This window comes from Ictidomys tridecemlineatus, unplaced genomic scaffold (genome assembly GCF_052094955.1).
Source record: "Ictidomys tridecemlineatus isolate mIctTri1 unplaced genomic scaffold, mIctTri1.hap1 Scaffold_226, whole genome shotgun sequence".
In the NCBI taxonomy this organism is placed as follows: domain Eukaryota; kingdom Metazoa; phylum Chordata; class Mammalia; order Rodentia; family Sciuridae; genus Ictidomys; species Ictidomys tridecemlineatus.
The window spans coordinates 84,305-100,602 of NW_027521950.1; the positions used below are offsets into that span (position 1 = coordinate 84,305).

The 16,298-nt window shown below is 43.9% G+C and overlaps 1 protein-coding gene across 1 annotated transcript in view; it reads right to left on the minus strand.

Annotated features, from left to right (window-relative positions):
* Positions 1-1,867: 1,867 nt before the first annotated feature.
* Positions 1,868-16,298, minus strand: part of LOC120884217 (tolloid-like protein 1) — a 120,337-nt gene continuing 105,906 nt past the window's right edge. The window contains 1 exon segment of the mRNA XM_078036196.1: positions 1,868-2,158. Within this exon segment, the coding sequence (XP_077892322.1) occupies positions 1,868-2,158 (291 nt within the window).

A 16,298-nucleotide genomic window follows, 5' to 3' on the forward strand; every position in this document is an offset into this window, starting at 1 on the left:
GTGGCAATTCCTTCTTCCTTTCTGTTCTCAGGAACACATTCCGACCTGCTCCTTTGTGCATTCTTTGGGAGTAAGGGGTTGACTAGGGGCACGAAGTCCAAGTGAGGAGATGTGATCAGGGAAGGACTGGGAAGTGGGGCCCAGACTACCAGAGCACAGGGGTGGGGGTGGTGGGATGCCAGAAGGAGCATGGGGTGGGGGTGGGGGGCGATAGCAGCAGACACAGCTGGTGGAGAGGCAGGCAACAGGCTGCAGGGTGCTGTGTGGAGGAGCTGCATGAGTGTAGCAGGTGAGGACCTGGGAAGACCTCATCTCACTGTTGTCCTACATGGACAGGACCCACTGGAGAGGCTCAGGAAATGTGTCCTGCAATGCTGTGGGCACTTTAGGGCATTAAATAAATTAGGTCAGAGGGGAAGCCTTTTGGGTGAAAACCTGGATTAAGAAAAGAAATTATTCATAATATCTAATGTGGAACAACAAACTAAATGTTCTCTGGTGGAGGAATGGATAAGTAAAATGTGCAGACACACATACACACACTCACAAATACACACAATGGAATATTATTTGCCCTCAAAAAAAAAAAGGAAGGGCATGCTGCCATTTGTGACAACAGGAATGAACCTGAAGAACAGTGTGAAGTGAAATGAGCCAGGCCCAGAGAGATGCCTCCTGCACCTGGACATGGCGTTGAGAATATCGAGACTCATAAAGTAGAGCTTAGACTTATAAACGTTGGTTGGGGGGAAAGGGTCAGGGAATAAGAAGATGCTGGCCCAAGGGTTCCAAGTCCCAGTCCTGCAGGATGAAGTTCTAGAGCTCTAACACATGGCAAGGCGACTGGCATTGACAGTACTGTGTCAGGTACTGAATATTTTCTGAGTGTCTCAGCACACATACACAAAGAGTAAGGACATTAAGGTGAGGGATGTGTCACTTAACTGGATTGCAGTGACCCTTTCACGTTGTATTACATAGAAAAACACCAGATTCCATACCTTAAATATATACAGTTTTATCAATTATATATCAATAAATTAAAAAAAAAACATAACCTCATGTCTTTTAATTCCTTTACTGCTTTAGAGTCCGGTTTGCTTTCACCTCAGAGGTGCACCTTCAGAGAAAGTAGTGCTACCAGGGAGAGTTAGAGCCCTGTGCCAGCCTGGATCAGCCATGTTGAAGTTGCCCCCTGACAGGGGGAAGAGACCTTCTTCAGGCCATTGGCCCTTCTTAGGGTGCAGTGTGTCCTAAGATTCAAAAGAGGGCAGCAGATGACTCGCACTGCCGGCAGGGCTAGGTGGCTTGTAACCCGAGGAATGTCAGCAGCAAATTTGCTGGGTTTTCACAACCCTAGGCAGGCTAGGGCCACTGTGCCAGAAATTTGTTTTTCTAGAACTGTTTAGATTTAAAAGTAAATGCTTGATTAATGGCCTTTGATGAGCCATGGCGATGTTGAGGAGCAGGTGAGGCACATTGCCAACTGCGGCAGCCTCTTGCCCTGTGAGCAATGCAGAAGCTGCCCCAGCGGTGTCAGCAAAGTTAGGGCCCAAGTGCAGGAGAAATGGCCACAGAGCGCACAGCAGAATGGCTGCCTGGACATTTTTGCTGCCTTGTAACTGCTCCTACTGTATCTGCGATGAGCAGATCCTCTTCATTTAGTTTGCACACTCATCCTACCTGGGAGTTTGCAAGGGCTGCAGGAGAGCAACTGGGGGCTGTCATTCTTGGCCGGCTCCCACTCCGAAGAGAGGAAATACCCACTTCCCGCCACCCTGCTACCACCCTCCTGCACCCCCTTTGTCGTTGGCCCCAGCTGCCACCGGGCCTCTCACCGGGTCGGTATTGAGCGCTGTGAGCAGGGTCAGTGGCGGCCCTGCCGGACAAGATCCGGCCGGGTGGGTGCTGTGGCGCGGGCGGTGGTGGCTGTTGCAGCTGGGTGCGTCTTCAGCGCCAGCTGCAGGTCCAGGATGTAGTAGATAACGTGCTGCAGGATCTCCACTTTGCTGACTTTCTTGTTGGGCGGGATCCAGCCTCCGCAGGCGACTGAAGCAGTGGTTCTTATCGCACTGTAGGCACAGCCTCGGCTGCCTTGTAGCGCTCTGCCGCCGCCCTGTGGCCGTGTTGGGCCAGACAGCACAGCGCCAGCTCCCCGCTGTCACAGCCCAACGGAGGCCAATAGCTCAACAGTCTCATCCCGCATGAGACTATTACATAAAATAGGGAGCCCGAAGGGCGCACCGGGCTCACCGCCTTCATCGCGCGCGCCCTGCGCCCTGCGCCCTGGGCGAAAGGACTTGCTGGGGCGAGCAAGGGAGGTAGGCAAGCTCCGCTCAGCCCCCGCCTGAGGCCGGCTCCTCTCCCCTTGCCTTCGCGCTTGGAGCGTTCTGGGCTCCCAGCGATCCTGAGCCCAACAATTGATGGAACGGTCGCTCAGGTTTTGCGAGGGGAATCTCTGCTCAGTGGGTGCCACTCGGCCCGAACCTGTAACTCTGCTTCACCAGGAGTGGCCATTAAGAGCACTTCCAGATATTGCCATACATCCCATATGATGGTGGTAGTGGGGCTCATCTCCAGTTGACCATCCTCCTCTCCTGTGTTCCTTGAGTTTAAGTTCTCTGGGTGATGGTTGGAATGAACTGAGGAAGAGGAAGATAGAGGGAAAGAAATCAGGAAGAAGATGGGCTCTTGAATGCTTCAGCCCCTGCTGAGACCCCCTGCCCCCAACAAACTTACTGACTAACAAGTCAGTGTGGTATATCACCCAGGGAGCATAACAAAGTCCACTTGTGAGTCCAGCCCCAGGGTTGTGAGTTCATTGGGTTGGGGTGGGCCCTACGAGCATTTCCTTCTCAAGCCCTGTCAGTGACTCTGATGGGCTGCCACGGTTGAGAACCACAGGCAAGTGGCCACCTTGAAGCAGTTCCCAGCTCTGCAATCAGCTTGATATCATCCTTTCTTTGGATGATATTTCTCTGAGCACATACTGCAGTGAGAAAGAACAGGTATCCTGCTAGTTCCTTAGACCTTCTTATGGACCATAGCTCCCTGTGGGCTCCCTGCATCTGCATTTGTGCAATAATCTTCTCAATCAAGCTCTATTATTTGTCTCATTAATATCATCTTGAAATTTTGTCAAGACCAGTAAAAAACTTTAGCAGAATAAAAGTGCAGAAAACAATCGCTGAATGACTATTTGACGGAAAGAACCATTTAAATAATGCTGTGGATTGGCTTCTGGATCTAGGTAAGTGGTCCCAAGTTCAGCAAATATTTGATGATGTACATTGTGCAAATAAGGGTGAGGCTTGTCCTCCTGGCCCTAAAGAACATTATAATCTTACAATGATGTAGATCTTGGATTAACACCAAAAGTCACACTAGGCTTAAGTGTCAAATGTAAAGAACTAATACAAAGGTAAAGAACTAACGTGACACACAACTGCTGTGGAGATAGGTGAGATCTCCCTAGAGCAGAGAGTTCGTAGAGAATGTAAAACATTTTTATCATACCCATATAAATTCTCAGCAGATTAAATGAATACAAATATAATAGTAATAAAAAACTATTGACCCCAAGTGAAAATAATTTAAATAAGAGTGAAAAATTATAAAATGTCATTTGATGTCTTTTTTCTTCAATTTAATTTATTAATTATTATCATTTGTGTACTGGGGATTGAACCCAGGGCCTTGCATGTACTAGACAAGTGTTTACCATGGAGCTATATTCCGAGCCCAGTTTGATCTCTTTTTCAAAGTGCCATATTAAAATACATTGTTGCATCACTGATTCATTCAAGACCTTGTATGGAATCAGGCATAATGTCACACTATTGTCAACCCAGTGAATAAGGAGGGTGAGGAAGGAGGATCACAACTTTGAAGCCAGCCTCAGCAATTCGTGAGGTCTTTAAGAACTTTGCAAGACCCTGTCTCAAAATACTAAGTAAAAAGCACTGGGAATGTGGTTTAGTGGTAAAGCACTCCTGGGTTCAATCCTCAAGACCAAAAAGAGAGATTGTAAGGGGGCAAATTCTTCCAGCTGCTGAAAATATCTTTTTTAATTAGAGAAGACTTGGTGATGGCATGATTATCAGCTAATTTCAAATTTGATCATTGTAAAGAGGTGTGTTTGAATACTCTTTTTTTTCTTGGAATGTGTTTTTACTGCTGAGCTTTACAGACTGAATTGTGATCTTCCCCCAAATTCACATTTTGAGCCTTAAGCTCTAGTGTCACCACAGTAGGACACATTGCCTCTAAAGAGGTAGCTGAGGTTAAATAAGGTCAGAAGGATGGGACACTAATCCAATATGCCTGTTGTCCTTAGAAGAAGAGGAAGAGAAACCAGCATGCATGGCACAGGGAAGGCCACATGGCCACCTGCAAGACTTGGAGAGGGCCTCAAGGGAAGCCAACCCCACTCACACCTTGACCTTGGACTTCCACCCTCCAGAATTGTGAGAAAAGAGGTGTCTGTTATTTAAGCCACCCCACCTCTGGTCTTTTGATAGGCAGCCATATCTGACTAAGACAGGAGCTAAGTACATTTTTTTTGCTTTTTCTGAGAGTGCGTTGTTTGATCTTTTCTTTCTTTGCTTTCTTAGGGTGCAGATGATAAAGACAAGGCAGGTGGCTACATCAATTTCATACTGTTGTTTTTGTTCCATTTGTTTGAAAACTTTAAAAATGCAGACTAAGATTTATTCTTGAAATAAAAACTTTTGCTGATACTGTAATATTTATTTATCCTGGCAGCTCAGGCAGAGATCTGTTCAGACATGCAGTTTGGACATAGGATCTGGGCTTTTTTTTCCTTGATTGGATAATTGAGTCATTGATCTTTAATAAAAATCATAAAGTGATTCAGAGTCATTTCTTTAAAAAATCAGGATTATTTTACAACAACAAAATAGTAGATTTTATAACAACCAATTGTATATTTGTTGCTATAAAGCAATTTTGACACATGTACCATATCTCAGTACTTGAAAAGAGTCTAGTTTATTGGAATACTGAAACACCAATAATTCACTTGCTGGCTGCTTGATTTGGGAGAGGCACTCTGAATTTCTCTGAAACCCACTTTTCTAAGCTGTAGAACACTGCGTTTATTGCAGGCTTGCAATCAATACTGTATGCAGAATTTTGGACAAGCAGTCCTGCTGTGGAGGACATTGGGTAAATGGGCACTTCTGCTGCCTTGGTACCTCATATGGCAGAGCTTTTTCTGGCCCCTGGAATGCATGTGGGCTGTCGGAGGACTTTGTCATGGAGCCAGGAAAGCAGAACTTAGGTTGGCCAGAGAGACCTCTGGCAATATCTCTGGGCTCATGTAAGTGACCACAACCAGGGACATTACCTGTGCTGTAATTTGGTTTGCCAGGGAACCAGAGGCCAAGAACCCAGCTACTCATAGGACTGGAAGGGAAAAGCAGGGCTGATGTGGAGGAGGGCTTTCAAATACTGTGCACCAGGGCAATGCTTTTATGAACACGTTTTTCCCTAGAGGATGGTTTTGGCTCTTCTCTGACTTTATCTGCCCAAGCAGGAGGTGGAAAGGTTGGACAGGGCCTTCTGAGGTGAGGTAAAGGAAGGGTGGGTCAGCCTGCCCTGTTAATAGATCAGCATAGGTTTGTGACTGGCCTGTGACAGGGACAGAGTTATGAGAAGAAAAATCTTTCTGTCCCCATGCTGGCCAATATGGAAATCATCCACAGTGACAGGCCATTCCCAAACCAAACCACAAAATATTCCTTTTTTGTTCCCCAAGAGCCCAGCTGTCCGGCTTCGTGTCCCCAGGCCCCTTCCCTGTGCCCCTGTTGGTTCCTTCCACTGATTCCTGCCTGTGGTCCTGTCCTACCTCCTCATGAAGAGGAGCTCATAAAATGTCAGAACAGTTCCTCAGGTCTGGGAGGTGGGGATTAGGAGTCTGTGTTTTAGCCAGGGCTCCCTTGGTGCTGGTTGGTCATAAATCCTGCAACCAGGCACCAACAGAGCAGGAGATAATGGGCTCTGATAGGGTGGACAATCCCAGACACTGTCTCACTAACTCACCTGCAGCCATCCCAGATTGAACCTCTGTGTCCAATTTGGGGCTAAGTTATTAGAAATTAGGAATATGATTCTGGAAAGCTCAGAGGGCCTTTGGGTGGGTCACTTGGGGCTGTCGACCCCTGTGGTCCAAGTGGTGCAGGAGGAACCACATACTTGGCTCTGTTGCAAGCCATGCAGCTGAGGAGTTTTCTTCATGGCAGGTAGACGGGGCAATATGGAAATCATCTGGCTGTTTCCTGAAGTCATTCTCTGTCCCTTCTGTCAGGGACTTAGAGCAGTCAGTAGTGGAAGCTCATGGAATTCTGGTACCTGCTGGGTATGAGATGGGATGAGAGATTGGTAAAGTTTTAGTGAAATCAATTTGAGTGGAAATGGGAGTTGAAAAAACTACTTTAAGAATAACTTGGGGGTATTCTCATTAATAATAATAAAAAAAACCCTTTGTGTTCTTCACTTAACTTTCTGTTCTGGGCAGTTTAATACAGCGATGGTGTGATGAGGCATCCCTCCCATCTCCCAGCTGGCCTTTCCTAACTCATAGTACTTTAATTATCTTTATGTTCTTAGTCATGCCAGAATACATGACCTGCTCTTGAACAGGGATGTCTGCTATTCCTTAGGATGTTGGCACCAAGAGTCAGTGCAGTTTTCTCATCAACATAGACTCAGAAATGCCTGCAGAATCTCAGTGTGTGGGAATTCAAACCGTCTCTCTGCTTCCTCCTGGCTCCTGCAGCAGCCCAGATGTGATAATCATCACAGCACAACACAGAGCAGATTTTTCTAGACCACCTCATATCACAGGAAGAGTTGCTGAAAAAAGTCTCTGAGGCTTTGTGTCCCCAGCAGACAGACAAAGAGGTGAGGTTGCGGCTCGGCACTCTGACTTGCCTTTTCAGGAGGCCAGTGTGATTTTACTCATTGTGACAAACTTGACACTCGCCATTCCTGAGCTAGATGGGCCATCCTTGTTTCATACTGTTTCTATATTTATTTAATTCAACCTGAAGGAGTGCTGAGTTCCTTGCTCTCTGTGAGTTTGCATTAGAGTTGCAGCAGCCTGCTGTTGGACAGAGGTGCTATTAATAAGTTAGGGTTAACAAGCACACAACTCAGCTCAAGGTTCCCTCAGAAAATAGAATGATGGAAGAAAGTAACACCATCTTGGGAAGATGTGGTGTGTGCATGTGGGGGGGAGGCATCTCAGCTCTTCTGTCATATAAACATTAAAAATAAAATTAAAGTACATAGCCCATAAGTCCTCATCTAGAGAAGCAAAATGAATTGAAAATCATCTCTCTAATTCCTAATAGCTCTGCCCAAGAACAGCCTCTTTCTATTCATCCAGATGCAGCATCTTCCTTGGTCTGCTTCTCAGGCCAAACTGGATATTCATATCTGGATGTTGGCCTTGAATTGTCAGGACTCAGGTGTGCAGCTCAGTTCCCAGGGCTCATCCTGGGAATTGGTGCTGGAGAATTCCAGAATAAGTAAGATTATCCAATCTCCAGCTGGGGTATCACCGTTTTGAAGGTATCCTCAAAAGGTGCCTTTTGAAAACTGAACCCCCAAGGCAATCATGTCGGGAGGGGTCTACTGAGATGTGATGAGGTCATGAAGGCACAGTGGATATGGTAACACTGCTGTCACAGGAATGGATTTCAAGTTGTGGAAACATACTCCTTATAAAAGGAAAGACATTTGCCCCCTTTTGTCTCTCTGTTGCACCCTTTTGGATACTGCTAGAAAAGATTCTGGCTGCTTGACCTGGGGCTTCCCAGCCTCCAGAACTGTGAGAAAGTAACATTTCTTTTCCTTTCAAGTTACACTATCTGTAATATTCTATTATAGCAGCAGCAATAAGACTGAGACTGATGTCTGCTATCGATTAGGATGTTAGCACCAAGAGTCACCACCTACAGTTTACTAATGATCGTAAATTTTATGACCTTTTGGTGCCTCAGTTTTCTCATCTGTAAAAGGCAGAGATAAGGTGTGATCTGCTACAGAGATTCTTTGGGAGGCATCAGGGAGTTCAATCAGGTGAATTCTCAGTATGGAGCTGAGCACAGATGCTTGGATTGTTACCACCTATTGTCATTTTGGAGACCTAGTGGAAGGAACTCTGGGGCAGGGCACTGGGGCCAGTACACACCCTGCCCTGACATCTAGTGAGAGTATAATCACCTGGGTCCCATGCTGCTGGCCTGTGACCTGTGCCCACTGGGGTGGTGTGTGTGTGTGTGTGTGGTGGGTGATGTCCAGTTTGTTGATTTTCTTAGATTGCTCTGAGGCTAACATTAGGTGCATAATACCCATGCTTTTAAGTAGATGTCACTAGTTACATTTTTTCTGCTCTCAGTCTCTGATTCATCTTTTTTTCCTCCCTGCCAAGTGGATCAAATCCAATTTTGTAATTCAGACATTAGTTTGGATTGCAGAAGCTCAGACACGAAGATGCTAACTCTGGACTGTGCCATCATCCAGCTCACTGGGCTCACCATTTTCTGGCTTATTAAAAATCTCTTGTGTTTATTACAGAATCTCATTCAAATTTATGTGTTTTGACTTGGCATTTCTGAAATGACGCTTATCAAATGGCAAATATATTGCTTGTCACCATCTGACACAGTGCAGAGTTACTTGCTAGTTGTTAGTGGATTGTATGCTTCCTTGCTCTGGAATGGAAAATTCACATGTGCAGGGGTAGTTTACCTCACTGCTGGATCTATAGTGCCTAGCAGCTGGCCTGACTCTGGAGTTTCTCCATAGCTATTGAGGGGGCAAGTCACGTCTCAGTGACATAATTGAAACATTGGAACAACTGTCCATCAACAGGACCAAGTGTTAAGGAGAGGAAGCAACGAGAATTGCTTTAGTTTCAAGTCATGGGCAGATGCCACCTGAGATGATTGTGAGACCTGGGTTTTGTGGGACCACAGAGATTGTTTTGATGATCTCATTCCTTCTATGAACTTAGGGGGAATATTCAAAGATTGTGGCTGATTACATAATTCCATTTGTTACAGCTTAAACTCAGTAACATTCTTAGGGAAAGACAAAATGTGCTAATGAGTTTTTTTTTTAAATGAGATAAAAGAGGCCTTTGCAGGAAGGAAGTCAGAGCTGGTTTTGCCATGGAATAAAAGAGGGAGGAGCAGCAGGTGGTGATCAGCCTGGCCTTCAAGGAGTCCAGGGCTTTCAGATGTGGCCCTCCATCTTGCTCTGTTCAATAGCACGTTTTATTCCTAAACAAAGAAAAATGAAAGAAACCTCTTTAAAAGAAGATCAGTGTAAGAAAAATGTATTAATTCCAATGAAAGTTGACTTTTCTTTTTGGGACATCTGCTGTATGGAGGGCCACTACTGGACAGGTGGGCTGTATTAGGAGGAACAATGAGCGAATCACCTGAAGCCAAAGAAAAGTCAGGTAATTGGTTAACTGGTTCTTTGTGTGTGGTTTCTTCAGCCATTGATTTGTCCTGCCTCTGATGTAAACCCCTACTGTCTGTTTCCTACAGCTCTGGAAACAAAGGGATAAAAATAAATAAAAAAACACCCTTCCCATCATCTACAAGAGAGGTAATTCACTCAAAATGACTTTTTTTTTTAAACATTTCTAAAACTCCTTAAAATGAAGTACGCTGCTTAGGAAATGAAGAATATAAATTTAGAAGACTAGAAAAGCCGTAAACCTGGAGGACACTCTTTAAGAGTGCATGCAGGAGTCAAAGTCTCACTCCTGAAAGATGGGTGGATTGTGTTAAAGATGGCCAGCCACTTGGGTAAAGTACTCTTTTTCACAACTTTTGTATTAGTACCATCTTGCAAAATTCTGGATCCACAAAAGCTTTCTTGGCATTAAGCTGGTTTCAGAAGTTGGAGGTCTGGGTCTTATGACAATGACTAAAGTCTTAGCACTATGGGGAAGTTCATTTTCATCCAGTGGATGTCCCCTGTCTGCCAGGGAAGCTGTCAAATGCTGAAGTTTCAGTTTTCTTCCATGAAAAGACTCATGAGGCCACATTAATTTTCCAAATGATCATCACTTGAACTCTCATCCTGCTCAGTTGCAGGAAAACCAGTTCAATTCTCCAAGGATACTGGGAAAGCTTCAGGAAGTTCTTGGATGTCCCCATCTCCTTTGGTTGCTAGGCCAGTTGCCACCACTCTCAGGACCATCACTCAATCTGCTTCATTCATGGTCTGCATGGCTGTTCTGCAAGTTGCTCCTACAGCCCTATAGAGCTTCCTTCTCGTGGCTGCTTCTCTCCAGCTCCCTGAACTCACTTAGGCTGAGCAGCAGCCTCCAACCCTCCAGCACATGTCACCCCAAGTCCCTCTCCTGTAGCTCCTTTCTGTTCTCCATCTGGGAGTCATCACACTGATAGCCACTGTGGACAAGGACAAGTCTTGGTTTTGACAAAAGATGATGTGGTTTCCCTTGCAGATACCTGGCCTACCTACCATTGCTATAACCCTTGACCAAATGCTGGCCCTGCCTGGACACTTGGCCTTTGTTGCTCCTGGCAAGAAACCCTCCATTGCTTTTTCTGCTGCAATACCATAGCCACCCCCACTGACTGGGCAGAGCTGCCTCTGTCCAGGGCAGGATGCCCTGGCTTTTCCTTCCTTCCACCAGAGGAAGTTGCAAAAGGGGTTGCCTTCCAGCACTGAGTGTCTGCCCACTTGATTTCCCAGGTGGAGTGAGTAGTTTCACCCCTCTTCTTCAGAGGCTTTTGCTCCATGTCTTTAGAGAATTCATGGAAATGCCAGGACAGAGCTCAACAGCACTTCAGGCTGTTCCCATGTTGTATATTTCATGAGCCAAGTCACCAAATGCTGCCTCTTTTGCAGCATATTGTAGTGTATGGTTTCTGGCAAGAATCTCACCAGAATCCTGTATCATCTCCAAATAGTCTCATGAATCACCTTGTGGCTTTATTCCACAAAATAGCACAGGCTAATTGCTGCCTGCTTTCTGAAACTGCAGGGTACAGTATCTGGGTACTTGGCTTACATTTATTGGTCCCAGAATGATTAATTCATGCACCTATTCCTCCACTGAAGAAACACTCATTTTAAATCTACCAGGACTAGTGGTAAGGAAGTGGTAAGGAAGGTACAAATGAACTGGAGATGTGGGTTAGATCTCCAGTAGCTTCCAATCCAGAGGGCCTAGTTCACATGTGAAACTATCTCTGCCTCTGTATTCACCTGAGTGACCTTAGGCAAATGTTTTAGATCCTTTGGGCCTTAGTTCCCTCATGAGAAAATGGAGAAGGAAACCAACTTCCAGGTATGTTTCTTTGTACTGATGGACAAGGCTGATTCTGTCAACACCAGAGAGCAGAACTGGGCCCAGCAGTGCAAAGTCTAATACGATATTATTAATGCAATGGCACAAAGACCATACTAGGTTGCCTAATATGGTCTCAAGATGGACTGACCCCCATAGCACTCCTACCACCATGGTGCCTCCTCCAGAATGAGCTCTCCATTCCTGCAGGCCTTGGAGCACAGACCAGAGGGTGCTTGCTGGAGAACTTGCAGTAAGATTACAAAATTCAGTCCCCCAGGGCTTTGTGAAACATGGAAGCAGATAAATTAACAGTGCAGGATGGTCTTAGTCTTTGGGTGGAGCTCTTTTTATTTAACAGATATGGGACATCTACTAGATGCAGGACCCTGCATGAACAGCAAGGAAAACAGATTTCCTGTCCTCATGGATGAAAATATCATGTGAGGAGATAGTTACACACAGGGTGAGAGAGAGAGAGAGAGAGAATCAAAGGGAGGTGAGCTACCGCATCCAGTGTACCCCAGGGGTGCATGTGGTGTGCTCTTCCATGTTGTTCTAGGGTCAAGGTTTGTAAGAGAAAACAGAGTCATACTGGGCCTTGGTGCAGGAGGAACATTGTAAGTGATAAAATGAGGGGGTTAGACAAGAAATGTCACCCCACTGTGTTCTCAAACTTGGGATACAGGGCCTTGTAAGAATATTTTGACCTTTCAGTGTTGACCTAAACAATTTTTTTACAAAACTATTTAAATACAAATATAAAAGTAAGTATACATTTCTAAGAAGGATGTTATAAGCATATTTGTAAATTACATACAAACTAAACCATAAAACCAATAACATTCACTTTTAATTTAATTTGATGAGTGTTTTTTTTTCCCTGAACCTAAATTGCCTACAATGGACTTAGAAATGGGCTTATGGTTTCCTCTTGTCAGACTGTTATACAACTTTCCTGAGGATGGCCTGTCACCTGAGTAACTGTCACAGTGAAATACCCACTACATGTGGGTAAAATTGTTGATGTTAAAGCCTGAGGTGGCCACATGGGCTTACATGGCCCTGTGTGTTACTCTGCTTCTCTGTCTCCCGCTCTCCTAATCTGTAAAATAAGGATAAAATGCTAGCACTTGCCTTTGAGGGTTGGAGTAAGAATTAGAGGATGTGACACATTTACAGAAATTAGTGAGGTGTTTTAGAAGGATGCCCTGCACATAGCATGATGTAGCATAAGTGTCCTTCCAGTTTTAGTTATGAGTTTAAATGTTCCTTTCTAATTATGACTTTATTTGAAATCTGTGATGAATTATTTTGATGAATCAATTAATGCAAAAGTGGTTCCCAAATCTAATGGCAAAGCATAAAAATAGCATCTAATGAAAAATGTCATCATTGAATCTTTTCTGCTGTGCTCACTTCCAATGAACTGCTGCAGGTGTGGACCTGAGCTGCTCACCTTGCAGCCTGAGCCAGGGGCTCTCTCCTGCTGTGCAGGTGTTGAGTAGGCTTGCTCATGCTCCACAGTACTGGGTGATGACTCAGTTCTCCCACCTCATCTCTCTGCTTGGAGGACTATGACATCTCTGTGAGATCTTCTGCAAAGGAATTTGGACTACACCTCTCACAAACACAAAAACAAGGGAAGAGCAAGTGCCTTAATCTGTTGGGGGCTATTATAGCCAAATCACATGGACCCTGTGACTTAGTGGCAACAGAAATGTGTTTCCCATAGTTCTGGGGGGCTGGGAGCCTATAAGATCAAGCTGCTAGCATCTGGTGAATTTAGCATCAGGTCAAGGCTCTCTTCCTGGTCCACACATGGGGCCTCTCCCTGTGTCCTTACATGATGGAGGATGCAAACTGTCTCTCTGGGTCTCCAAGAAAAAAGCATGTTATGGTTTGGACCTGAAGTGTTCCCCCAAATCTCCTATTACTGCAGAAATATTCAGTGGTAAATTGTTCAGATAATGAAAACTGTATCTTAATCAGTCCATTCTACTTTGAGTGGACTGACTTGTTGGTAACTGTAGGCAGGTAGGGCATGACTGGAGTAGGAGGGTCACTGGGGAATGTTCTGGAAGGGTACATCTTCCCCTCTCTCTTTTGCTCTGCTTCCTGTCTCTGCCATGATCTGAGCAGCTCTCCTCTGGGACATTCTCCTGTTATGTTCTGCCTCACTTTGGGCCCAGAGCTATGGAGTCAACCATCTATGGATTGAGACCTCTGAAACCATGAACCCAAATAAACTGTCACTCTAAGTATTTTTTTTTGGTGGGGGGGTGTTGAACTCAGGGGCACATGACCACTGAGCCACATCCCCAGCCTTATTATATATTTTATTAAGAGACAGAGTCTTACTGAGCTTCTTAGTGCTTTGCTTTTGCTGAGGCTGGCTTTGAATTCGCAATCCTCCTACCTCAGCATCCTGAGCTGCTGGGATTAAAGGAAAGCACCACTGCACCCGGCCTTTAAGTTGTTTTGCTGGTTTTTTTTTTTTGTCATAGCAATCCAAAACCTAAGTAAAATAAGATCCTAATTCTGTCCTGAGAATTTTTCCCTCATGACCTAAGCATCTCTGGAAGGCCCTACCTCCTAATACCACCACCTTGGTGTTAGGATCTCAGCATATGAGTTTTGGGGGAACATAAACTTCTATAGCACATGGCCTAAGAAATCATGGTCCTACATGATTGCCATGATCCAGATGATGACAATATTACATTAAGGAAAATATGAACAGAATTCTTGTTAAGCCTGGGAGCTGTTGAGATATATTATTTCAGGAATTTGGAAAGGTCATTGTTTTAGATAACTCCTTAAGGCCTTTAAAATATTACCTAGGAACCATTCAACATGCCAGGCATCATGACAAGCCCTTTGTAAATGACATCTTGATTAATCCTTAGAACCTTCCTATGGTGGAGACATGTTTATGATAAGAAGTCAGAAGTTTAGGGATTGACTTGCTGAGCGTTTTTGAAGCAAATGAAAAAAGTATGAAGAAGTAAATGAAATGAAGCAGATTCTCTGAGCTATTGGCCTGCAAGACCCTGCTCCCACCCATTATTCTCCTGTTTCCTTGGGAAGGACTAGAGAGAAAAATCACACTCAGTGGAGCCTGAAAGGTCCTGGTCTCAGACATTGCAGCAAACCGGTTGCAGCCTGCCATATTTCACATTTACCTAAATAGGTAAGTTATGGAGTGATCGCATAGCATGGGCAGATAAAAGCCACATTCTCAAATCTGAGCTAAGACAAACTGGGGGTGAGGAGAGGCTGTTGTCTTAATGCAGTTATGAGCACCTCTTCTATCATTCCAGGTTTGAAGAGCCTCACAATTAGAAATACGCACAGAGAAATGATACCCAGCTCCAGTTACATGAGGCTTGGGCCTTATTATCATTTCTTAGAATACTTGAAACAATCCAATGAGGATTTTTAGTGAATATTGACTGGGAATGTCTAGAAAAATGGACACTGCCATAATAACTACTGTTAATAAATGCTGTGCTGAATCAGTTGTAAATCTATGAAAGGCAAGTTTAAAAAAGTTAAAAGTCATTTTCAACAACATGTTTTTCTGTTATGGAAAAGAAAGTCATTGTTCTGAATGTTCTATAGACTGACTCTGACCCTGATATTATAACTGAAATATTGGATTTCTTTACTCCTTTGCCTAAAACTGTTCTAACCAACAATCTTAGTTGACTTCTACTTTCCACCTTGTAGCAATAGCCTATGAACATTGAGAAAGAAGTACAAGAATTGTTATGATGGTCTTTTAAGATTCTGATGCTGAGAAATTCCTTTTGCTTTGTCCTTCTCTCCCCCAGATCTCTCTTTTGGTTTTGCTTTCTTGTTAAGAAGAATATCTTGTCACTGTAATGTTCTGACTGGCTGAAAAGGAACCACCAGACATGTAGAAATTGCCATAGTTTAGACAAGAGATTGGCAATTTTCCCCAATCTGCTATCTTTCATTTGGGTAATAACAAGAGGAAAGACTAAGGGAGATGATTTTATTTTACTTGAAAGAAAAGTTTGAATGTAGGAAAAAAACCCCAAACAGTTCCCACAGATAAAACACTCATGGTGAAATATGTCTCCAGTCTCCAAAAGAATAATTTTATCTGCTGCAAGAGAAATGTGTAGGACTATGATGCTGTAACAGTGGGGAGTGTAAAACTATGCTGTGTTAGGATTTTATTTCTAAAGATCTAAAGAAAATCCTAAGATGGAAAAAATTAAGAAAGTAATCAAAAAAGACCCTGTACCTCCATCTGAAAACTGTTGCCTTCCTTGGGGAATTCTGTCATATCTTCTTGATAAATCCTAGACTCTTCCTTCAAATCAGGAAGGATGAGGCTCTCCTTTTTCTTTCCTGATTTCAGTTAACCCTGTAACCTACAGATAAGGGCACATGTGAGAAAACTGCCCAATCCCACCCACATTGAACACAGAAGAATGTCATCATTACAACATCAGAGATAAAACAGTGGTATTTTAAAAAATAATGTGCAAATGTGAGGCTGCAAGAATGGAAGCGTGGTTTAAAATGAGAAAATATAATAGAGTATACTCTTTTAAAAGATTGAAAGAGGAAAAGTAATTTGATTGTCTTTATATATTAAAATATGAGAATATGTAACATATATACCAGGCCAATCATTCATTTTTAAATTTTTATTTGTTTTAATTAGTTATGCATGACAGTAGAATGCATTTATAATTTCTTACTTTTCTGAGTGTACATGTTGCAGAATCATATTGGTCATGTAGTCACATATATACATACAGTAATGATGTCTGTTTCATTGTATTCTCCTTCTTATCCCCATATTCCCCTATCTTACCCTCCATTCACTTCCCTCTACTTAATCTACAGGTTTTCGTGGTGAGAAATAAACCCTACTCTATCATGACTCATGCTTACT